Source organism: Carex rostrata, chromosome 16 (assembly GCF_964058835.1).
Source record: "Carex rostrata chromosome 16, lpCarRost1.2, whole genome shotgun sequence".
Taxonomy (NCBI): Eukaryota; Viridiplantae; Streptophyta; class Magnoliopsida; order Poales; family Cyperaceae; genus Carex; species Carex rostrata.
In genome coordinates this window covers 3555478-3580489 of record NC_135933.1, presented here as the reverse complement: position 1 = coordinate 3580489, position 25012 = coordinate 3555478, and the positions used below count along the sequence as shown (strand labels likewise).

At 31.4% G+C, this 25012-nt stretch overlaps 3 protein-coding genes across 4 annotated transcripts; all 3 read right to left on the bottom strand.

The window, feature by feature from the left end:
* Nucleotides 1-1143: 1143 nt before the first annotated feature.
* On the bottom strand, nt 1144-4324 carry LOC144567277 (protein STAY-GREEN, chloroplastic-like). The gene is made up of 4 exons (XM_078317378.1): nt 3846-4324; nt 2848-3021; nt 2434-2601; nt 1144-1934 (listed from the first exon to the last, which is right to left on the bottom strand). The coding sequence occupies exons 1-4, from the start codon at nt 3969-3971 to the stop codon at nt 1632-1634; spliced, it is 771 nt and encodes a 256-aa protein (XP_078173504.1). The 5' UTR covers nt 3972-4324; the 3' UTR covers nt 1144-1631.
* Nucleotides 4325-9698: 5374 nt separating this feature from the next.
* Nucleotides 9699-11076, bottom strand: LOC144567331 (NDR1/HIN1-like protein 1). Its single transcript, XM_078317437.1, has 2 exons — nt 10594-11076; nt 9699-10089 (listed from the first exon to the last, which is right to left on the bottom strand). Exons 1-2 carry the CDS (start codon nt 10930-10932, stop codon nt 9814-9816), a joined length of 615 nt encoding a protein of 204 aa, XP_078173563.1. The 5' UTR covers nt 10933-11076; the 3' UTR covers nt 9699-9813.
* A 4510-nt stretch (nt 11077-15586) lies between these two features.
* LOC144567275 (two-component response regulator-like PRR95) lies at nt 15587-20106 on the bottom strand. Of its 2 annotated transcripts, none has more exons than XM_078317375.1 (7): nt 19579-20106; nt 18311-18472; nt 17949-18079; nt 17690-17854; nt 17121-17419; nt 16495-17008; nt 15587-16097 (listed from the first exon to the last, which is right to left on the bottom strand). In XM_078317375.1, exons 1-7 carry the CDS (start codon nt 19745-19747, stop codon nt 15984-15986), a joined length of 1554 nt encoding a protein of 517 aa, XP_078173501.1. In that variant the 5' UTR covers nt 19748-20106; the 3' UTR covers nt 15587-15983. The 2 variants fall into 2 exon arrangements, with proteins under 2 accessions (XP_078173501.1, XP_078173502.1); XM_078317376.1 differs by having other exon boundaries at nt 17690-17851; nt 19579-20077.
* Nucleotides 20107-25012: the final 4906 nt, after the last annotated feature.

Genomic DNA, 25012 nt, shown 5'->3' with positions numbered 1-25012 from the left:
AGGTGAAACGCCTGCTGAAGCAGTCCGAGGCTATTTTCTCGGCCCCAAGAGAGGTGATTTGTTGCACAAATTTATAGAAATGATAAGAGAGACTGGATTGAATCAGGGAAACTAATAGGTAACATCCAACTTGTGTCTTTTACAAGTTCATAAAATTATTCGCGAAATTAAAGAGAGAGATCGAATAATGTGCATAAAATTATTTAAATATGTATATACTGTCGCTTAGTGTTTTTAATCAATTTGGACTTCATTTATGATCCTACAATAATCAAAACTGATAAATAATCGTCAACTGATATCTTTTATAAGTCAATGAATTTACTGGTGCGAATCAAACAAATAGATCAAATATTATGCTTAAAATTCTTCAAATAGTATTTATAGCGTGTTTGTGTGTATTTTTTGATATTTTTAATCAATTTGGGATGCATATACGATCTTAAAATCACCAACAATGATTGATAATTTTTTAACTTATTTTCTTTACAAATACGTGAATTTATTCGTGCTGAATTAAATAAATAAATCAAATATCACAATGTGTTTGTGTATGTCCGTTAAAAAGCATTAATTATAGATAGCTAACTATAAGTGTGCTATTGTTTTTTCAGACCTTAAAAGTGATAATTCTATCAAATCCCCTCTGACTTATGTCTTTTACATGTTTATAAAATTACTATTGCTAAATTAAACCGGTACATGATACATCCCATGATCCCAAGCATAAAGTTCTTCAAAAATATTTAGTGTATTTTTATATTTTTAATTAATTTAAGATACATATACGATCCAGAAATCAACAACAATGACAAATAACTTGTACCTTATGTCTTTTACAAATTTATGAATTTATTCATAAAAAATCAAACAAACACATCAAATTTTATACATAAAATTAAAAAATATATTTACAATACGTTTATATATTGTCTGCTGATATTTTATATCAATTTAGACACCATCTATCATCTAAATTATCAAACCTTATTTACAAAGAAATACATTTACAGTACATTTATGTGCGTATGCTGATGTTTTAATCAATCTGGGCTGCATTTACAAACTAACAACTTTTCATTAAAAAGAAAGAGTTAGTTTAAAGTTATATAAATCATTTCAAAATTAATAAACCTACCATCATTTACAGATCTATATTCATCCTTTAATTACTTAAATCCTTATTTCACTACAATTTTTGTATATGTTACATATGTACAGCATAAATTCACAATTTATCCGAATTAAAGAATCAATCGATAGCCCTTCGCTTCCCTATTCTAACTACAATTCAATCTAATATGTAACCTACTAAAGGGGCAACTTAACACCACATAACTCTCTCCATGAATGCATGAACCACATCACCCTATTTTGTACCTTTTCCTATCAAATATGTCCCTATTTTCGCTAACACGACAATATCAAATACTTCTATCCTACGAATATCATAATCCACGGATAAATAGATTCAAAGGGGCATACTTGACAAGAAAAAGAAATATGTTGCTGTGGTGCCTGAAGAAAGTTTATAGTGTTATGAAGCGCCCAACATCGAGAATACCTCAGGATGTCGTTGTATAACACACAATAATATTGGTTCTTCTGTTATCCTATTATCATTCTATTTATCACTGTTGAGTCTGACCTAACGGGTCGGGCTGTGGATCATCTGAGAGATCTTGCGGGCAGGGAATAAGACTATATGGCGGGAAGCAGCAATCACACTGACTGGCACATTGGGTAGGGTGGTCTGCGGGTTCCAAGTCAGAGTTTTCCTGACCAATCGAGGATGCTTCATGGAGTGGGCCCCAGCATTCAACCCGATTGAATTCTGGTAGGTTGGAATGGAAGTAAACCCATACCATTGCCTCTTCTAGCTCTGGGTGAGTGTTAAATAGATTCACATCTCCATGAACAAAAGCCTTTAGTACCTACAATAGTAGATTTTGTTTTAACAACTTATTATCTCTGTGCATTATCAGTTTATGCTCCCTGTTTTTTCTACTTGATAAAAACAATATGAGGAGGTTTAAATGCCTCATCATGCGTCACATCCTTTATCTCCGTTTTCAAAGTCCATACAGTCGATCCGACCCGCTCAACATGATCTCCATATTTTGGAGGCCAAATTTTATACTTTTTGGAAACTTTTAACTATTTTTTTAGATAGGTACAAAATCACTGTTTGGGAACCATCCAAAAACAGTGCTTTTGCACCAATCTAAAAAATGGTAAAACAATTGAAAAAAATATATAATATTTGGTTTCCAAGAACATTTTAATATGGAGATCATGTTGAGCAGTTCGGATTGACTATTTGGACTTTGAAAACGGAGATAAAGGATGTGAGGCATATGAACCCTCAAACAATATATGAAGAAACTAACTCTCCCCTTTTCAATTTATCAGGGATATTATAAGTGTACCTACCACAGGGAGTTCCCTGCAGAAAATGTAGTATCTTATATTAGCAATAAGATCAAGTAAGAAGTGGCCACCGCTGATATGGCAGTGCACATGCAGAGACATCTTGCCTTTTACCATTTTCCACTCTGCCACGACCTCATCTCTCTGCAACTTATTATACCATCCCTGTAACTAAATACCAGAAGAGCAGGGTAAACAACTAAAAAACTTTAGAGCCTAAAAAAACTCAATTGGCTGCATAACAGTTGAAATTTTTTCAAACCAAATCAAAAATTACCACAAAAATTTTGGTGACGTCTGGTGCCAGTACTTGTATGATCACTTTCCTATCATATCTAGTTTGGGATTGCACATTATAGGAGTGACTGGCGCTTAATTTTGGATAATTATTTTCATGAGTAAAGATTTGAGGAATACCTGAGCTCTATTGATAGTGTGAGAGATGGCAAGGGTAATTTTGGAAGTGATGTCACTGTGTGTGAGAGTATAAGCTCTTGGTAACTTTCCTGGATGCTTCTCTCCATCCACTCCAAGAAACAATACTTTCAATTTTGATGCCTCAAATATCGCCGGCCCAAATAACCTAGCCACCTATTAACAACAAAAGGTTTAGTTGGAATAGCCAGAAATTTTTAAAAAGACTGATGGTGAGCACAAAAATAGGAAAATTGCCTAATTACACTGCAACCCTACAACTACAAAAATGTAGAAAATGAATACATTTTTCCTTTAGGAAAAAAAAGAAGATGGCATGCAATTTTATATGAGAGTATAACAAATGAGTAATTTTACCATACACTCTAAACAATAACCATTGATTTTATAAGACAGAAAAGTATTTCTTAATAATAATATCAAATAGAGTATCTTTTATAACAGGAAAATATTTCATATTGAAAAAGTACCCTTTTCTGAATAAAAGATATATTATATTGCTCGAATTAAAATTTTAACCACTGAATGTATACAAAGATATAGGTTTAAATTGGCTGTATGTTGAAAGTTGAAACCACCCATAACAAATTTGCAGCATATCGGATCAACAGGTATAATTTATCAAAAGGTTTTGTTTATCTCAAGGAAAAGGGAAAGAAAAAAAGGTACATGAATATTTCAAGCAGTCAAAAACACTTCTATAACTCAATGGCATATTGACTATTACAGTTCTAGATTGACTTGTGCTTAGGTATCTTTCTATTTTATTATTTGTGTATTACTGTATTTATCAATTGATTTCTGATTCAGTAATATATTCCATTGGTTGAGATTCACTGGTACAATTTAATACCAAGTTTAATTATTCTCAGCGCACTAAGATTAGAAAACCCAAATCTCTTATTGTAGCTCTATAACTACCAATTGTACTAAAACAAGTTAATTAGTTATTAATTAGCAATCAAGGGAAGTGAACTTACTGGAGTTAAGGAGCGCTTTCCACCTCTCCTAAATTTCCCATAAAGGTAACCAGGCCTTCGTTGCAGATATAGTGAAGAGCAGCTCTGATGCTTCAATTGAGTAGGAGCTAAAGAGATGCTAGCCATGGAGTCTCTTAGATTTATCAATAAGGGAAAAATAGAGGCAGAGGGGCTTCGACTTAGATTAAATTGAGCAATTAGGTGGCTAACAAAAGAGAAAGCTGAGCAATTAATTGAGAGTTCAAGTCAAAAAGATCAGGTGGACCGCTAAAGATGGCTACAGAGATACGGAAGTGTTGCCTTTCTCTATTTCTTTTCTTAAATTTAATTCTCCTTGGATGTGATTCTTAGTTTTCTCTAGAGGTTGTAAAGAGAAAGGCGGAGTTGTGGGAAGAAATAGTGGAGAGAAGTCTGGAATTGAAATGGCACGTTACATACGTTCGTACGTTACACTTCACTATCAGTAGGTATTTCGACTGGAACGGGAAGCTATTTCTCCTGGATCTAAGGGGACGCCTGTGGGCCAGCTAAAACGGGACGGCAGGATTTTCTGTGGACTGTTTTGGATTTATTCTGTGAGAGATTGCTGATTCTTTTTATTAATAAAAAAATAAAAATATAAAATATAAAAAAATAGGCATGATTTCACGAAATCTCAATTTATACTAAGAACGGAATAATGTATCATGTCCGCTGCCGAACGGAATAGACTATTATATCCAGTTAGTTAATGGTAACCACTAATTAACGATTCGTAATTAACTAAAGAGAAAAAAAAAATATGGATGGATAGGTTATCTTTCCGGGCCAATTTGAAACTTTATAGAATCGTATTCTTTTTCCATATTTTATTTATTTATTTTTCTATTAGTAAAAAAAATCGAAAAAAATAGTCTAACAATATAACTTTAACACAACTACATATTATCATATATTTTATGAAAAAAAAAAAGAGATATGAATATATAGCCGAATTGCACTCAAATTTATTTGAACTTTTTTTTTTATTTGACAAAAGTGGAAACCTTCACCTGTTTCTTATAGAAACACAACAGTTCATACAATTAATGGATAAAAATTCCATTGTACAAAAGATCCTAATTAACTAAAATAAAATCCTATAATCATCAGATCACTGCTAATGATTAAAATTTATTTGAACATATAATTGATAATAAAGGAAATAAAGATTATAGTAAGTTGAAATTAAGAATTTCATTGCTTACTCACTAGATGTTTGAGAAATTTTGAAATGTATACTATATTGTTAACAAATGATGAAGATAGTAATTTTGATTAACTGTAGTGATAATTTCAGAATTCAAAAAAGTTTATATAAGGTCTTAATTAAAATATTGATATTTGTACAAATAAATGTAAAAAACTTTGTAGATTTTACGAATAATATGAAAAAAAGTTATATATTGTTTGTATAATTTGTTAAATTTGAGAAGATTTTGAAGATATGTCAAAATATAATATATACATGTTTGTAACTCAAATGTAGCCACATTAAGAATATGTTCGGAAGACAGATGTTTTTTCATGAAATTTTTTTATGGATAAAAGTAACACATGAACATTTTTTATTCTTGGAGGTGTTCGGCATATAGATGTTTTTCTCGGTTAAATTTTTAAAAAGTTATTTTTTTCATTTCAAGAATGAGTGTTCATGGGGAAAAAAAACAATTAATTTAGAACTCTATTATTTTTCTCAATTGGCGGAGCTGTTTCTTAGCGTGAGGATAAAGTACGGAGCTCCTTCATTAAATTCATTAAATGAACCATTCATTAATATTTACATAGCTGCTTTACTAAATTCATTAATCTGACCATTGATTAAATTCATTAATTTGACTCTTCATTAAATTCATTAATTTGACTATTCATTAAATTGTGATTAAGCTAATAGTTTAAAATATATTTATACAAAAATTGAAACACACGACTAAAATTAATTTAAATAACATTTTAACAATACAATAATAATTGATCAAACACAACATAGTGGTATTGCTATTATGATATACAATAAAATTGTATGTAACACATGTTGCTTAAAATTTATCTGCTTGCTGTCAAATATCTATATTAATATATATTTTTTCATGAATTAAAAGATTTTAAAAAATCACAAATTGATATTCTCATTTCTGTATTAAAAAATTGTCATTGTCACAACAATTGTTGTTGCCGAACTAACCCTAGATACTTTGCTCATATAGGATCCGAGTGGAGGGAGGAGGCGTGTGGGAAGGAGTAGTTGCGTTGCTTATAACGTGCAGTTTTCTCCCATAAAATTCAAGGTGCAAACAAAATAACGGCCATTTTGTAAAAGGGAGACAAGCAACTAAAACGAAAATCATGTACCAAAACCAAAGTATCTTCAGATCTCCTGACTTGGTCTTCGGCGCTTTCCACAAACTGGGATTGGTGGAGCAACACCATACCGACACGCAATTCAAATGTGCAAGGCATGCATACCATCCACGATGACCACGAAGATTCCACTCTTATTAGAATTCTATTTATAGAAATTAATAGTATAAAAAATTGATTGATGACGACAATATTTCGAATTTTCGATGCATAGAAGGTTTATTTAGCACTGTTTATTAAAGGAACTGAATCCATAATTCAATTAGTTTGATATACCGTTCCATCTGACATACCATGTCACAAATTTTTTTATCTGCCTCTATAACTCTATTGTCTTTTTAAAAAGACAGAATTAATGATTAGATTCTCTATATGGGATGGAAATTCCAAAAAGTCAATCTATTTTGCTATATTATTTTTTAAATAAATTTCTATAAATATAAAATTCTGCTCTCTCTTTGACTCATTGTCAAAAAACCGAACTGTCGTTTCTTTTTGTAACTCTAAAATTAACTTCAATAATAGGTAAGTTTTTTTTTTTTTGAGGTAACAGAACGAACTGGGATTTTTTGCTTCTGGGCCGTTTTCAACTTTTCATTACTTTCATTGAGTTGGGCCTTTTGGGCCTTTTTCATTATTCGGAACAAATTTATAAGCCTTGTGGGCTCTATTTAATGTGTTTAAATCACCAGTGAATCTGTTCTATAAGCTTACGGAGTTGACCTACATTTTGGCAACGTATGTTAATTTCGGAATCAACTACTTTCATTTAATTTTAAAATGTATCACTTTCGCAGTTTCACTTAATTTTTTTGTTATTTTACAACATTCGGTAATATATTTAGGAGTGAAAAAAAATATTATTGGGCACATGTATGTGCTATAATATCGGAAGAACCAAAATCAAAATACCCTATACAAAATTTTAAGTCGCTTAATGTACGAGTACCTGTTTCAATTCTATCAAATTTAATATATGACCTACTTAAATAGTGGATACATATTTGACAATTAAAGATTTAAAGTTTAAACTCTTTGTTTATTAGAATCCAATGTCATTGAAGATCAATGAAACAAATAAATTATTTTGAACTATGTATAATGGTTATAACAAATAAATCTAAATAATTAGTAAGGTTATGACTTCTGATAACATAAAACACCTTTGGAGTTAAATATTACATTAACCGATTTGATATTACAGTGCATATTTTTTATCTAATTCCTATACATGCAAATATATAAACACTGGACAGACTTATATATGTTACAAAGAATGAAATAAAAAATAATTTGAAATTAATAATGATATCTCTTGGATGAAACTATATAACATAATATTTAACAAATGAGTTAATATCATAGCAAAACCTCATCGTATAAAAATACTGAATTAGGTCCTCGTAATTTTAAATAACAATTACAATTTTATAATATATTAAGATGAACAACTTCATGAACTAATAATCATCTAGTTTATTATTCAATTTTCTATTATCTTATACCTCCGATTGTAATTTAGTTATAAATATAATAATTAAAATCAATTTTAGATTAATAATAATTTCATTAATATAATTACTGAATTTAAATAAAAAATCATAATGATAAATCATACAAATACTATCTGCATTAAGGAATACATATGCTTAAGATTGTTGGGGTCAGTTTTCAGAAAAATTGGATAGTTAAATAAATTAATAAATAAAATAAATCAAGTTGAAACAATGTTACTCATATTTTAACCAATAAAATTTGTGGAGTTGGGTAAAATAAATCGATATATACAATTTTGCTAGATTTTCATAATAATTATATATTTCGTTGTTTTATTTTTTAAATCTTAAGATGGGACAAAAACAAATCAAACGACAAACTACTCACTAATTTTATAAATCCAACTTTTAAGGAAAGAAAACATACAATAGTATATGAGAGAGAAATAGATTTTAAACAAAATAACATTTTATAAACAATTTTCTTTTAAGGAAAGAAAGTTTATGATAAGATATGAGAGAGAATCAACTTTTAAAGAAAATATTATATTAAGGGTAAAATTGTCAATGTAATGTTGTGTTATTAAAAAAATAAAAAGTGTTAATATCATCAATTGGGTCGATGCCTATATCGGATCATCCCGATCAATTATCTGATTTTTGATATAGTTAGGAAATCCTATATCGATAGAACGGTAGTAGACCCATCAAAACAAAAATTTCTGCGATATCAGACCAAAACTATTGTAAATAGTATAAGATGGTGGTTTAATCAAAATTAGATATATAATCGCTTCCAACTATACTTAGATTAAGCATTCATATTATATTTAGTCACCGGTTAATATATCCAGCTGCTCTGAAAAAGCATAAATAATGAAATCCTGTCACCATCTCAGTGTGGACAATTGCACAAGAATCAAATGGTTGCTTAATTGCGAAGAATAAATTCCTCGTAACACTTAAGATGTAGAATATTGCACTTCAACATGCAAATCCATAAAGTATACACAGTATAGTGGAAATTAAAGGCTCACTATCAAAAGCAAAAGGACTGATCAGGCTAAAGAATTTTTCATTAATTCTGGAGCTTTTAGAATGAAATTCAGGGTCTCTTTTAGTTAGATAATCAACCCACTAATAATAAGATGTAAAACCTAAAGTTCACATATGTGAGTGTTATACAATGCTTGGTAGGTTAGTAGACAACTAAACATCTTTTAATTGATGATGGTTTGCTGATGTAAGGATACACTGTGTATTGTTTCCGTTACTGGAAACAGGGCGGCATTCTTTGTAAACAAAACAAACAAACAAAAATTATAGAAACCTTTAGTTATATATATCCACTTTTGCCAAAAAAAAAACCTTTGGTTATGCAAGAAGTTGGCAGTGGAGTATTATTATGTCTATAGTGGTAATTATAAGTTATTAGAGTACGGCTATTATGTCATGGGTGCATTTCAATTAATTTAAGTGTCACCGGCTTAATTTTAAAATCTATTAAATAAGTTTCAAATGACAAATTTAAACCGTTCAAACTAATCTACTTCACGAGTGATGCGTCTACATGTAAAATTTATAGATTTTCAGTAACATGTAAAATTTATAGATTTTCAGTAACATGTAAAATTTATAAATTTTCAATGTCATTTACTATCAAGTCAAGCTGTCAAAAAATGGTGAAAAATAAATACATTAAAATTAATTTAAACAATTTTTTTTTTACTGATTGGCTTGATACTAAATGGGACAGTGTGAATTTGTTGTTTGAAGTCTATTTGATAGATTTTGCAATCAGTGAAACTTACATTGAAATGCCACCGACACAAAGTAGGCGGACTCAAGTTATTAACCAACAAACCATGAACATTTTATTGTCACAATTATATCTCTTTATGTAAAGTTTAAATTGTGCGTTTTTTAATTAGCATTTTGGAATCATTGACTAAGAAAAGAAAAATGATAGCCAGGAATCTGATTCTGATCAAGCAACACCGTTAAAAAGAAGCAGCTTTCAGCAAACACAATTAAGTTTCAGTTGTTTTTCCTGAGCAATTACACATAAAAATAAATTAAAAAAAACGTAAAAGTTAAATCTCAACTTGACACTTAGGTTCACTGAGCAATGGCACGGCTGTGGCGGTGCCCCCTTTCTTCAATCCGACTGCCAAATCGCATCGAACATATAGCATGGACCACCCACTCTTAAACGGACCTGACTTGAACTTGACCCGACCCAACACCACCACTTTAAGCCCTACAACTCCGTAGGTTCGATCTGCTATCAACTGGGTCAAGGCATCGCCTGATACTGGTACGCTTGGTGCCCCAAGCACTGGTGATAATGCAGCTGTTCCAGCTGGTTCCTATATTAGATATGAATTAATTGAAATGGCCTTGTGATTTTTTATTTTTTTATTTCTAACATCACCCATCTTCGGATGCCATGAACTCTTTTTTTTTTTCAAAATTTTGGTAGCAGTTCGGATGCCATGATTAATTAATTAATTAGCCTTGTTTGTAATGTTCTAATTTCTTACAATTTCTCTCACAGACTTGATTATTATTTTTTTATTAAATTTGTCTTTGGCGGTGTGTCAGCATAAATCCATATAGATTGTCATATAAACACTAGATAGTCAGATAGTTTTGATCTTGACTAAGATACCACAAAGTCAACAGTTAAGGGTAAAAAACGAAAGTTTAAGAAACTTGGACTAAGTTCAGTGTCACGAGCTCTCATCTCTCTTCAGAGAGACACATACATGTTTAATTCTCAAAAATAGTATCTAAAATGAGCTGGGTGTAAGCGGGGCCCTTTATAATGAAAGAAACGAAAATTTTAAGGAATGAGGAAATCATAAATATACCTGAAAGATCAGTGGAAGTGACACAGGAGGCGTGATCGGTTCGTCATGATAATACACGTTGACTGTCAGACGATCATAAAAAACACCGACACGGTCGTTCGGGTTGTTAAAGACAAAGGTGAGCTGCATGGAGGTGCAGAGGAGGTTAGGGTATTGTGACGATGCATTATTTGTCAGTGCAAAGACTGACAGACGGGCCACTGAAAAGTGAGGCTTCGAGGGCCGGTAAACTAAGTAAACAATCAGAGCTGTGATGCCAGTGAGGATTAAGAGCAAGAGGATGCATGAGCAAAGGAAACAGTTAGGTTTTGAAGACCCCGGAATTACTTTCTTCTCCATTTGTTATTAATATGATTTGATCTGTATTAGTGTATGCTTATGATGAGGATGGTGGTAGTGTATATACAACTTAATTTTGGTTTCGGTTTGTTTGGTTGTATGTAATTGATGGAAGGAGAGAGGAGGTGCCGAGGGGATGGTGTATTTCAATTTTCAAACTTAAAAAGGCCAAGGTTAGGATTTTCTGAGAGGGGTTGGATGGAGCGCATGAGGCCGAGGGGAGTGTCGAGTGTGGTGTGTAAATAGTGCGATATAGTTAAAGGGTTTCATATAATATTTCTATGGGGCCGAATTATGTGGCCTTTAGTAGTGCTTGCTTGGAACCAAATCCTGCCCACCATTGAATTTAACCAATCTTTACTTGACACATGGTATCCCTCTTTCATTTCATTAATGAGGATCTTTATTTAATTAATTTATTATGTATGGATTAAGAAAATAATTTTCCAAACTAATGAGTAACATTTCTTTTCTGTTTTTCTGTCATTCACCTTCCATTTCAGATTTTTTTTTTTTAGTAAAATACAAAGATCTAATTAATCCTTATTTGCTTTATTCATAGAAAATATATCTGCATGTCTTTTAGTATCTTATAAAAAATATATCTACATGTTTTGTTTCCAATTTATCAATCATAAGATGAAAATTATTAAATCAAAAATTTACTTTATGTTGTCGGATTTTACAAATAACATATTATTATTAAAAAAAAATTATGAAATTTTTTTGTTAAAAGTTACAAATAAAAATATAAAAATTCTAATAAATAATAATTCAGTACAAGTTTCAATTAAAATAAGGTACCATGTTATTTTTTTTGGAGATAAAGGTGTTACAATGGTGATTCTTACATTAGAAAGATTTTCAATTTTTCAGCATTTTGTAGGTTTTTGTAAGGATGAAAGTTCAAAACTTGAGCTGCTATTTTAAAGTTTTGTCATTTATTTTTTATTATTTATACCATCTATTCGGTTTACTTTACTCTCTTTTTTCCTATAAATTTGGTGGAATCAAAGTGATAACTAATAAGCTATGTTGCATGGATACGGGTACGGGTATCGTGTCAGACACGACACGGATACGGCGATACGGCAATTTTCAAAAATCAAGGATACGACACGCCTATTATATATATATATTTATTATTTTAATTATATTATTAATTCTTTTTATATAAATTACATATTAAAATATAGCTTAGTATACATAAATATAATATATACTGCAGCATAACACAAACACAAAGTGGCATAGTGGTAATGTGCTGTTGATATGGGGTGATAGGTCCTGGGTTCGAGTCCCCTCAGCCACAAAATTAATTTGGTTTTGCGCGGTTCATGGTGGACCATGCGCTGTGAGGGTTGTATGTGCGGTTCACCGTGAACCAAACGTATCGCAGACGTGTCCATTCGTGTCAGAGGCGTATCCCAACGAGTCAACCCGTATCGGAGACCGTATCAAGATGGTTGGGACGCGCCAGCTGGCGTGTCTGATACGTATCGTGCCCGTATCGGAGGTGTGTCGGTGTCGGATACGTGTCGGACACGGGTACGATGGGTTTCCAGGAGTGTCAGGGTAACATAGCTAATAAGTCACCTGACCAACTTTCACAATTTTTGTTTTCATTCTACAAGTTTTATTTCAAAACCTGAAATAATTAACAATCCCTTCTAAGAATGAAGCAAACAAGGATTATATTTTTTTAACATATATAAAAATATTTTTCTGAAATGAAAGATGAAGTCACGGAACAGAAAAGAAAAATACTTAGTTTGGTAAGTTATTTTTTTAATTTATCTATAATATATTTATTGAATACAAAGATGTTCATTAATTAATGACATAAAAGATAAATGTCATATGTCAAGCTAAGAATGGCTAAACTCAATGGTGGGCAGGATTTCTCTGTCCATATGTGGGCAGAGGATTTGGTTCCCAGTCTTTTATTTTTTTAATAGTTGGGAGTCCAGCTAGTTTAATATCCTCGGGAATTCTCTATTCGAGTTTCAAACATTTAATTTTCTACACAGAGAATATTATCTTTGTTTATTAAATTAAAGACTAGTTCATTAGTCTTTTATTAGTATAACTGTTGTTTTTTGTTTTAAATTAGGTGCTTGCTTAGTGAATTTTTATTAACGGATAGAGAAGATGATTAGTATACTATCCTGAACTTCTAATGAGAAACTTGCCATTTAATTAGTCGTTTAACATTAACTTCTTAAAAGTTAAAATATATAATTTTGATTATTAAAAGTTTTTATTTATATCAAATTTAAAAAATTTCAAACAATATAATATTTAACATCAAACTATTGCGGATATAGTCGTCAAACAATATAAATAACTTGGTACTAATATAATTATTGAGTGAGTCTATGGTACTATGCATATCACGGGTTGTTACCGTGCTATGGTTCTATAGTCGAGTTTTCAAATCCTAACGGTCGATCCGAACCGTTCATCTTGTTCTCCATATTAATATGTGTTTGGAGACCAAATTTTACATTTTTTGAAATTTTTTTACTATTTTTTTAGATATTTAGAAAATCACTTGATTTGAAAATTCTGGACCATCCAAAAACAGTGATTTTCAATAAATCTAAAAAAATAGTAAAAAAATTTTAAAAAATGTAAAATTTGGTCTCCAAATACATATTAATATGGAGAACAAGATGAACGGTTCGGATCGACCGTTAGGATTTGAAAACTCGAATATAGAGCCGTAGTACGGTGCCAAATCGTAATATGCATAGTACCATAGACTCACTCTATATTCATGGCATCAAGTATTGATTAAATTGATTCTAGAATTAATTGCGTGTCATTAATATGAATAATAATAGTAGTTGTGTTTATCTTACCCTATACACCATTACGACATCAATGCACATATTTTATTTCAGCGTTCATAATTGTAGGACTAATATGTTACAAACTAAAAACGAAAAAGGATCAAAAGGATGCTTTTATAACTTTTAAGGACCAAAATAGTAAACGAGTGATGCTTTAAGGACAAAAATGGTAAACAAGTGATATTTTAAGACTATTTGTGTAATTTATTCTAAATACCTAATTAGGCATATATTGATCCGTACTATGAATTAATATATTTGTTTACAAAGTTTAAACAATCAACTGAACTATTCAACATGATTTTCATATGACAATGTACTTTGATACTAGATAGAAAAATTTGATTTAGAAACTTTAGATCAAATGATTTTCTATCTATCTAAAAAATAGAAAAAAAAATTCTAAAAAAACATAAAATTTGATCTAGAAATACATTTTGGTATGTAGATCACGCTGAAGCTAAAAGGTTCAGACTGACTATTCGGATCTTGAAAATGCAATGATAATCCATTGCACGGATCAATTTGTGCTGTGTATAGTACAGTAGCCACACTCTTAAGAGCATCTGTATTTGATGTTAATAATTTACTAAAATAAAACCGAAAATGTATTGATCAAGGAAATGATTTAGTTGTCAATATATACTATGATAGCAGAAGTAAGGATAAAAGAGGTCAAAATCTAAGTTTAATGGACCTAAAAGGCTAAACTTCACCTTAGAATGTTTTAAGTATTTCCATTTTATACCTTTAAAAATCACAAGTCTTGAACTTATCTATTTCTTTACAATAGTGTATTAGGGACGTGTAAAATGTGATTCCTTTATACTTGACGGAGGCCTAACTGCAGCGAAAAGCAGCGCGGAAGCAATCATGAAAATGCTAAAAGAGAGAAAAGTTACAAACACATCAAATATGTATGCATCTTTCTCATAATACGAATTATAATATTTTATGTTTTGTAAAATATGCAGGCATCTTTCTCATAATATAAATCAAGATCAATTCTTATTGTTCTTAATTTATAGTTTTATTCCTTAGATTTTGAAATATTATTTTGGAAGAAAAGTTATGACGCTAGAGTTCTTGACAAAATCATCAAAAAAAAGAAAAAAAGAAAAAAAAAATACGGTAAAGATTTTATATCAAGGATTCAAGAACGACAGAATTATTGTTACACCACTCGTGTCGTTGAAGTTTTAAGCAATAAAATTCAATTCCAGCTTCTCTGTCTCTATTTCTTACATACCAGTATCTTAGTTTTCAGTTATATTTTAAATTATCTACATCATGATAAGAGCAATATAAAGCATCTCTTTTCCGGTACCTTTCAGTTATATTTTAAATTATCTACATCATGATAAGAGCAATATAAAGCATCTCTTTTCCGGAAAGTACGGTACAGTTCCTCTACAGTTCCTCTACAATTCTCACAATCTTGAATTCACAATTATTAGAGGAGAATTCAATTATTAGAGGAGGGATCGGACCTTTTGTGTTCGATGGATTATTTCACCGTCGGATCTGTTTTATGATTCGCGCTCGCAATTTCGCATCTACTTTAAAATCCGTACACAAATTCTAAAACAGATCTGACGATAAGAGAACCCATCGAACACAAAAGTAATCCGATGGCCATCGGACAGCCCTCTTCCATTAGAGGATGGCTCATATAAAGGTTATAGGCAACTTCGCAATTGTTTGATCTTCACCTAAAATTCTAGAACTCTAACTAGCACTTGTAGAAAATTCTTATAACAATGATGCAGGAAGTAATTATATTAAAGAATACATTGTAGTTTAAGTGTCAAACAAACTGCTTTCTTTGTTCAGAAATATACAAGACGGGCTTTTACAAATAAATTTTAGCCCTTACAGAGAAAATTAATTATCCATGCTTCAATCAAACAGCAGACTGGTAATTTAGTAACAAACAAACCGAATAAATAGCATTACTCAAAGCCTATACATATTCCACTAACACCCACCCTCAACATAAGGAAAAAAATGCAAGCAATCTATTCAAAGCTCATAACATACATACCAAATGCTCCTAATATTATATAGCATGCATAAGCAATCAGATGTCACTATATTCTACGGTCAATCTACAAAATAATGGCACAATCTCTCCTCTGTTGGGGTTAGTGCATAGTTTACATGATAAAATTCTGAAACTTTTTTGCTTGAAAACTATTATCTCATGCCATGGCTCAGTCCAGCTTCTTGTACCAGTTGATCCTGACGTACAAATTGACCCTTCACTCTTGGCCGTTTCTCTGCTAGAAGTTTTCGGCTCTGGTACCGTACCTGACAAATAAGTTCTCTATTGTAAGATACAAATATAAATACAAAATGTGAGAAATCAGGTACTGCAACACACTATTCCTGATCTGGTATCGAACCAGTCAAATGCACTACTAGCACAGACACCAATATGTAGATGTTGCATAAACCAAAGGTGAAAGGACACATGCTGATTACTACAATTTGTAGTTAGCAGCCCAGTCACAAGCCCAATATTAGTACATGTATCTATCAGTCAATTAAGACAAGATTTTAGTGCAACCAAAAATGATGCCATTATTGGTATGACATGGATATAAATGATTCAGTACCAAGATGCAGAAGCATGTTGGTATTATTTGCACATACTGATTAGGTTCAGAATCAGTATGTAGCAATAATGAATATAACAGATATGTACCTTTTTCTCAAAGCATCTTTCCTTCCTCTTCAACCGAAACTTGTTCAAGGCTATCTCTCTCTGAGTCAGGGACCGCAATCCTTCATTGTTACTAACACATGCATTGCCAATACTTGGCATGGCAGGTCCTACAATAGACACTGAAACACTGCTGCTCCTGCAATCACAAACCCCTTTCCTCGTATCTTTATTATTTTCCTCCACCTGTGGGTCCCCAAAGCCAGGAGCAGTGGTCATTTCTTCTTCCTCCTCAATTTCTGTAACCTGGTTGTTCTCCGGTGCTGGCATGGGTATAGAGCTACTAAATAGCTGATCGAGTGGGAAACCACCAGTTGGAACAGGTACAGGTACAGATTTGATGAGGGTGGAATGAAGTGTAGCCTTGTCTTGAACTGGAGTAGCTGATGGTTTAGTATCATCAGAAGTAAGGTTCAGATCCAGATTTGATACTGGGTTGACGCATTCAGTAAGTTCAGCTGTGGCAACTGGAGTTACTCTCAATCTGCAGTTATACCTGTACAAATAAAGATGACAGTTTTAGTGTTTTGGTATTCACTTACAAAGGAATCAAGACAAAGGCCTCATTAGATAACTGTGAAAAAACGGTGAAAAAGAAAGAGACTAACAGAGAGAAGGGGGAGGAGTTGGAATGATTCAGCTTGTTATTCCTCTCTTCACTCTCCTTCTGTTCATTCAGTGGGGCCTGGTACTCGGTTCTTCTCAGAGACAGCTCCAGATGCTCTTCATTCTGATGGGTACCTATTTCTAGGCTCACATGCTTTGGCCGGTCAACTGTGTGAGGAGAAATCTTCGCACCAGATGGTCCTGACACCGTAGTTAGGGCTGACATGTTTATAGATAAATCCAAGTTCCTATTTTGCAGATGCTTACTTTCAGCTTCTGCATCTGATCTTGTACATGAGCTCTATTAGAAAAAAAAAAAAAATTAGTCCAAATATTATACAATTTTTTTATCATTAATTAACAAAACTAAGTACATTAAAATTATGTATGTTGGTCAGGAGTCTTAGATTATGCTAAATCGAAAAGGTATAACTTGGTTAAATTAGAGAATGGTGTTTGCTTATAGTAGGAGGTATTTTGTTCTTGGCCAGAGACAAAGAGGCTTCCTTTACTACAATTGTGACTAGCATAATTATCAATATTACAATACTATGACTAATAGAGTACTAACTTGAGCATCACTTCGCTGTTCACTGAGCTCGTTACTTTTTTCCAAATTTTCAGCAATTTCATTCCCCCCTGATATTTTCTCAATATTCATCTTATCCCCTATTTCCAAATTTTCAAGGCTCACATCCCGGCTGCCTTGTATAGCACTAGTTCCCCCGCTTGCCTGCTAAGAAGAAGAAAAAAATAGGTTATTTTAGAAATGAATTGATAAAAGGCCAATTGAAACAAAAAGGTTAGGTTACAGCTGTAAATAGACATACAAGTTGCCTTCTCCAGACATGTTGCCACAAGTTCCTCAGTTCATTTTTTCGAATTGGCTTGACCAAAAAATCAGCAGCACCTTTCAGCATGCATTTGAAAACCATACTCATCGAATCATGAGATGACATCACTGCATCAGATTAAAACTAACTTTTATGAGTGTAGTTCTTACAAGGAGCTTTTCTTAAATCAACTGAAAGTGCTAAAAATATTTATCTGGTCCTTTACAAAATGAGAAGCATGAGGATATCTTGAATGTCCCTTATCATTGTACTTTTTTTTAAAATGAAGATGCCTAAGGTCCCCATTTACGTGATAATTAAAGAGTTCAAAAAAGAAACGACAAGAGCAAAAATAGTACTTATAACAGGGATGTTCTTGAAAATGTTATGCTCCATAATCATCGTAAGAAGCCCAAAGCCTGACATAAAAGGCAGCTCGACTTCAGTCAAAACAAGGTCAATGTTGTTTGATTTCTCCTTAAGAGTGTCCCACGCCTTCATCCCATCTGCTACGGCAGCAACTATTTTCAGGAAAAAAAAACAATAAAAAAGGAGATTAGAAAGTTTACTACACAAAAATTTAGCAGTGACGATACTAGCCTAATGTTTAAACTGTGCATTATGAACTACTGCGAGTTGGCTTTTATTTTATTTATATTTTTATAAAAGAATAGTGCTAGAATGTCTGGAAAATTGGTTGCTGGTCAGTTACTGTCTTAGGCCATCGCACTCGGTACTTGTGGGGTTTTGCAGGTTGCAGTTAGTTAAGTCTTAAACTTTTTCGACCTCAGGCTGGTTTAGATCTGATTCTTGTGAAGTAAGTTTGTTGACAATAAAGTGGCCTCAATTGAGTTATTTTCAGGTTTTATATTAGATTTTGGGTCTTGTTCATTTTGGATTTTGGTTTGGCCAATTTTCAGAATATGTTAATTTCAGCTCATGCAGGTTCAAATTTGACTGGGTCTCATTCAGATTTGATTGTGGGCCAGTCAGGTTTCAGGTTCATCTATGCTGGGTCAGGTTTCAGTATTTATTTTGCAAAGCTGGTATTCAGATTGTCTATCGGATCAATTTCAAATTTGGGCGGATCTGACAGTTCATAACATGTCAGAATTTGCATGGTACTGATCCAGGACCTATGAAGGCAGTAACTATGAACTGGTTCCATATGAACGCTGTCCAGACTACATGACTGAAATATGTGCCATAGACCATGTTTCTTCTTTCCAACAAAAGTAACATGCATTTACTATTTTTCAAAATAGACTAGGTAGTTGGTTGAAACAATGAAAAAATGAATTCAGTAAGACAAGTTTCAAAAAATGCATTTACTATTCCGAAATTAATTTAGTCTAGAAATGAGAAAAGGAGCAAGCATCAGATCACGGCTATCTTAGTATAACCAGAACAAACTTCAATTCCAACAAGTTTCATTCCAACATTTCTACCAGAATAGACAAGCAACTAAAATGCAAAAGCAAACAAGTCAATCTCTGTTTTGGCAATGAGAATAACAATTCCAGCCGGAAAAAACATGCACACTTCCCAATTTTTCAAATCTCCAATTAAACCGTGCCCGCAAATCACAAAATCTAGAAGACGAGATACGAGACGGAAGCAAGCTCACCTCTGTAACTGCACTTCCTGAGCAGTGCGGAGATGATCTGGCGAGTCGAGTCATCTCCTTCCACGAGCAAAACCCTAACTGGCATGTGGGGCAAGTACCGATCCCAAGTCACATCTTCTTCTCTCTCCTCCTCTATTAAAACCACTTCCGTTTCCTCACCTTTCACCATTCCCCCTTTAATATCTCGATCTCTAATATCCTCTTTTTTATCTCCGATTTCTTTTCAGTAAGGTGCAGTATCCTTCTCTCTCTCTCTCCCCCCCTCTTTCTCTATCTATATCTATCGTAGATATTTTCAGATATTTTGGTATTTGGAGAATTCTTTTCTGCTTGTCCACCCAAGGGCCACCGCCTTGTTGTTTCTTCTGCTCCCCTCTCTTTCTCCTCTCCCCTTCCCTACCCACTTGTCTCAGTTTTATTTTTCCCTTCAACACTCGCTTTGGACCTTGCAATTTATCTCAGTTTGTTATGGACCCTCGTCAGTTTATTTATTTATTAGGAAATTATATCTTTGGAGATAGTGAGAGACTGACAGGTGTCTTTCGTTATTTGTTACATAAACTATGAAGTGGCGATATAAATATTATAAAAAAAATAGTTATCTATTTATCTTATCTCGTTTTTTGATTCAGTTTATACTTTTTTATTAAGTCAATTGGTTAATATAGAAAATCAATTTTTGTTTTAGAAAAAAAAAGACCTCAAGATGAAACAAAATTATGACAGTCATGTGTGGTTCTTTAACGACCACAAATTCTAGGATTTAATTTATTTTGCTGAGTTTTATTTGTGAAAATTTATATGTATATTATGTGAAAATTTGGGGGGAATAAAGAAGAAGTTTGGATACAATATTATTAAAATTTGAGTGAAGAGGTGCATAAAAATATAAAATATTTATGAGGTCCTCGTATAAAGATTCACCTGTTTAAATAAGCTTTTGTCAAAACTCAGGACCAGAAATATCTTCTCCCACATCCGGTTCGCGGGCCCGCCACTTCAGCAGACCTCGAGCTCCTTGAGCCATTGTTTAGACTGACCCACAGGTGACGTGGAAGCTTCTGGGCCACCCTTTTCAGAACAAACATTTGATTGGACCTGTTCTTATAATCTATTATCGGTGCAAGTAGTTCAGGGCCTCCAGCCGAAATACCAGTCTTGTTCTGAGCCTTCAGTTCATGTGAAATATATAGAACGGGTCCATTCATAACGTAGATCTAGCTGGGATATTTGCTGCCCAATGCCTGATCTTTATTTTTATTGATTTCTTTGGAAAATATCTTGTACGGCCATCGGCTGCCTGGCGGACATCTTACGAATCTGATTCGGTTCCGATATTTTCCCTGATACAAGCTGCTAAAGCGCACCAACTAATGCACCAAAAACCAACGTTATGATGTTTTATTATTTTATATTATTATCTATTTCTCATTCTTCCTACTTATTAGCTTTAAACAAACTAATGCTTACAAATTTGGTAACACATTTGTCATTAAAAAAAAATAAATGACTTGTTATTAATAAAAATGAATGACTTCTTTTCAAAAATATTTTATGGTTAATTTATTACATGAGAACACGGGACAAATTTCTTTTATGAAAAAGAAATATTTGATGTATTTTTGCAAACTTGTTAGTCATATTTTCATTTAGAAGTAAAGTACAATTAACTTGTATTTACGAATTAGAGTATTTAATTTATAAAAAATATATTCAACTAGGAATTCACATCTCTAGATGTTCCGTGAGTAGCATATTTATTATTCAAACTAATCTAACGAATGAAACTACAATAACTGTTACATGCTATCAAAACTTCTGTCATTATAAATTGTAACTTATAGCACTTGTTCCCTATCCTAATAGGATAACCATGTGTATAATTCCTTCATCTGTTTTATTACAATCCATGCTTCATTTCTAATTTCATAGTTATATTTATTTAGGTGATGCTCTAATAGATTATTAAGATTTTTTTATGCTATTGTATTTGCACTGTTGTAGGATTTTTGTACAACTTTTATATAGCAAATTTACAAACACGAAGACACATTGTTTTTCTTTTGTTAAAATAATAAAGAAGTTACAGAAAGAGCATAAGAATTTATTCATAATTTAAAACAAATTACAAAAAAAATGTTCAATGAATTTATCTCAGCTTTACTGTGAGTTACATTCAACACAATGGTTGTATTATATTACACAAAATCTCCCAATATTAATATATTTTGTAGATTTTCTCAACAATTGCAAAAAAAAAAACAATAACTTATTTAAAAATTTCAATGAATGTTAACTCTACATATAAAAAACCAATTTTAAGAAAATATATTAATGTTGTACTAATTTTCAGGACCTTTAAATAAATAGAGAGAAAAATGATAAATATCTTCTATGCCATCCACTTTGAGAGAGCTCTTTTGAATTATTTTTTGACATAAAAAATTGAAAAAAATAATAAAAAGATTGCACTACAATACTTAGATTAGATGAGTGGTTAGGAAAAATGAAAGTGATTGGAATTTGGAAAGATGAAATTTATTTGTTCTCAAGGAAAAGAGACAGAAGGGGGTGCATACATTTGTGCTGCACATGGATGAAAATTAGATATTTAAAAAATAATTATGGGCAACTACCGAAAGATAGAAAATATCAGGCAACAGCACTGAGATAAATTAATTAAAATTGTCAAATGAGATATTATTTTATTTTGAAAATTGGAGGCTTTGAGTTCCTCTGAAGGGGGGAAATTGGAGAGGTGCCACGTGGTAGGGTAAAATTAAAAGAGAGGTGTCCATCATTCCAACACTGCCACTTGATGAAACAAATAATAACAAACGGCCTGAATGCACTTAAAAGATAGACCTCACAGGTCACAAGACACATGAGCGCTTTAAGAGTAGTTCAAAACCATTGGTTGCTTATTTTTCTTTTTTGAGACGATCATTGGTTTGCTTTTAGAAACGGTATATTTTGCAAAAAGATTGAGAACTAACGTGTCATGCTTATAACCATTAACAGTAATTTATTTCCGGGTTAACAATAAATTGTCAACGCCTTCAATTCAATCGGAAAAGAATAATTAGAATTGTAATTTCGGAAACTATTAAAATTTTGGTGATTTATATTTGAAAAAAGAATTTAAAAATGGAAGTCATGAATTCAAAATTCAGATAAGGAAAAAATTTTATTGTAAAACAAGAATATTAAATAGTTTGGTGGATTGACCTCCAACTTTACTAAGAAAAAAAAAATTAAAAATGATTTTTTTCCTTGAAACGTTGTAATATATTTTTTTTTCACCTTCAAATTTTTCAGCAAAATGGTATCGTGAGTCGCATAAAATTCATTCTTGTCTAGGGGTGTCAATGGGTACGATACGGGCAGAGTAGAACCATTTTCACACCCATACTCACTAAGAATTGACCTTATCCATATCTTACCCATACCCGTTAAGAATTTGCCTTACCCTACCCTATCCATACTTGTTAAAATTAGTGGGTAACGAAACGGTAGTGGACAAATAACGAATAATACAAATATAATAATTTTATTAATTTTTCAAATAAATCATCAAAACTTATTATGTCATACATATGCAATCACAATTACTAATATAAAATTAAAATATAAATATGCAATTAATTCTAAGTAATAGTTTTTTATTATGCAAAAAAATCAAAATTACAAATATCTCTTCTAACAAATTCAATTTCTTAACTAAATAATAAAACATTCAAATAAAAAAGTAAAATGCTTAGTATAATATTCTTTTTATGATATAATTTATTTTATATAATTACTCGTTATCCAACGGGTACAAAATAACCGTACTCATATCCATTTATCTAATTAAAAAATAAATCCTTACCCATACCCATACCTAATAAGTTAATGAAAAAACAATTTTACCCATACCCGTCTTATTGAATACGATACAGATAGGATAGACGGGTAAACGGGTGTCATTGACACCCCTATTCTTGTCCTTTTTATTTAAAACCAGATCCAGTGCAATACTTGATCGTATAGACTATAGAATGAGTCCTGAGTTTTTCGTTTCAATATGACACATATCTCAAATTTGACCCTCTTATATTCAAAATATACACCAAATTATTTTGATTCGGCTGGGAGTATTCTACATCGGATATATGAGAGGATATGGATTTTTTTTTTTTTCTCCCCTCACTTCACAATTATTATACTTTTACAATTTTTATATATTTTTTTCAAAAAATTCCAATCATATGATCTGAAGTTTCCATTTGAAATTCAAATTTTTTAATTTAAAAATTATAACTCCAGATTTTAAAATTGCAATGTTATTTCACACTTCACATAACTAAATTATTATTCTATCGATTCAACACAACTTAATGTGCATGCTTCTAAATTTCATACTTTAAAAAAACATTTTTTTTTTCAGAAGTTAGAAAAGATAAAATTACAAAAAACAAAAGTTTACGAACTGAACTTTTCTCATTACCAAATCAAATAGTATAAAGTAACAATGTTCTATATTTCATTCAAATTTATAACTTTAAATTTTGAAATTAAATTTTTATATCTAAGATCTAAAAATGATAATTTTCAGTTTCAATATTCAAAGTTTTTACAATTACTTTTTTGTTGGAATTTTTTAAAATGACGTTATATTTTGCTGAAAACATCCAATTCAATGATTAATATTTAAATATGGGAACTTTTATTTTAATAATGAAATATGAAAATTAAAATTATCTATCATGAAAATAAAAAAATGTAGAAGTATGACAATTGTCATATATACGGGTGAATAAGTTTGTGTAATCCATTCAGATATTTAGTTCAAAATTTTGTAGAGGTCAGGTGCCGTATTTCGTTTGTACCTTTAAAAATGATAGTCAATCTTGTAAACAAATTCAATTGAGAGAGCCTCTTTAAATATTAAATATCCTTAACGGAGTAAGTGTTTTTATTCTGTTTACCAAGCAAATTCTTAAGAGAGATTAAAAACTTTTTTTTTAATTCTTAAGGCAGCATTCAAAATTTAAATAAAATATAACTGTCATTATATTGTTATAATTAAATTAAATCTACATTACATTTACACATACATTCATGTTAATTATTCAAATCAACGCGATTATTATCACTATTTAATTAACTGAAATAATCCCATTAGTATAAATATTGTATTTTTTAATTAATAATTGTGCTAATCTGAGCAATAGGTTAACAGTTTGTTTATACACAACTACAAATGGTAAGAGAAATGGTTAAAGAAGATATTAAAAACACATTAATAAACAATTACGACAACTGATCAAATATTTGTCAGAATTAAAAAAAATATATTAGATGCTCTCTATTTTTTAGCAGGCTGTATATAAGTTTCATATAATTGAAAATCTTTTGAACGTAATCATATACTGCTAAAACTCAACTATTG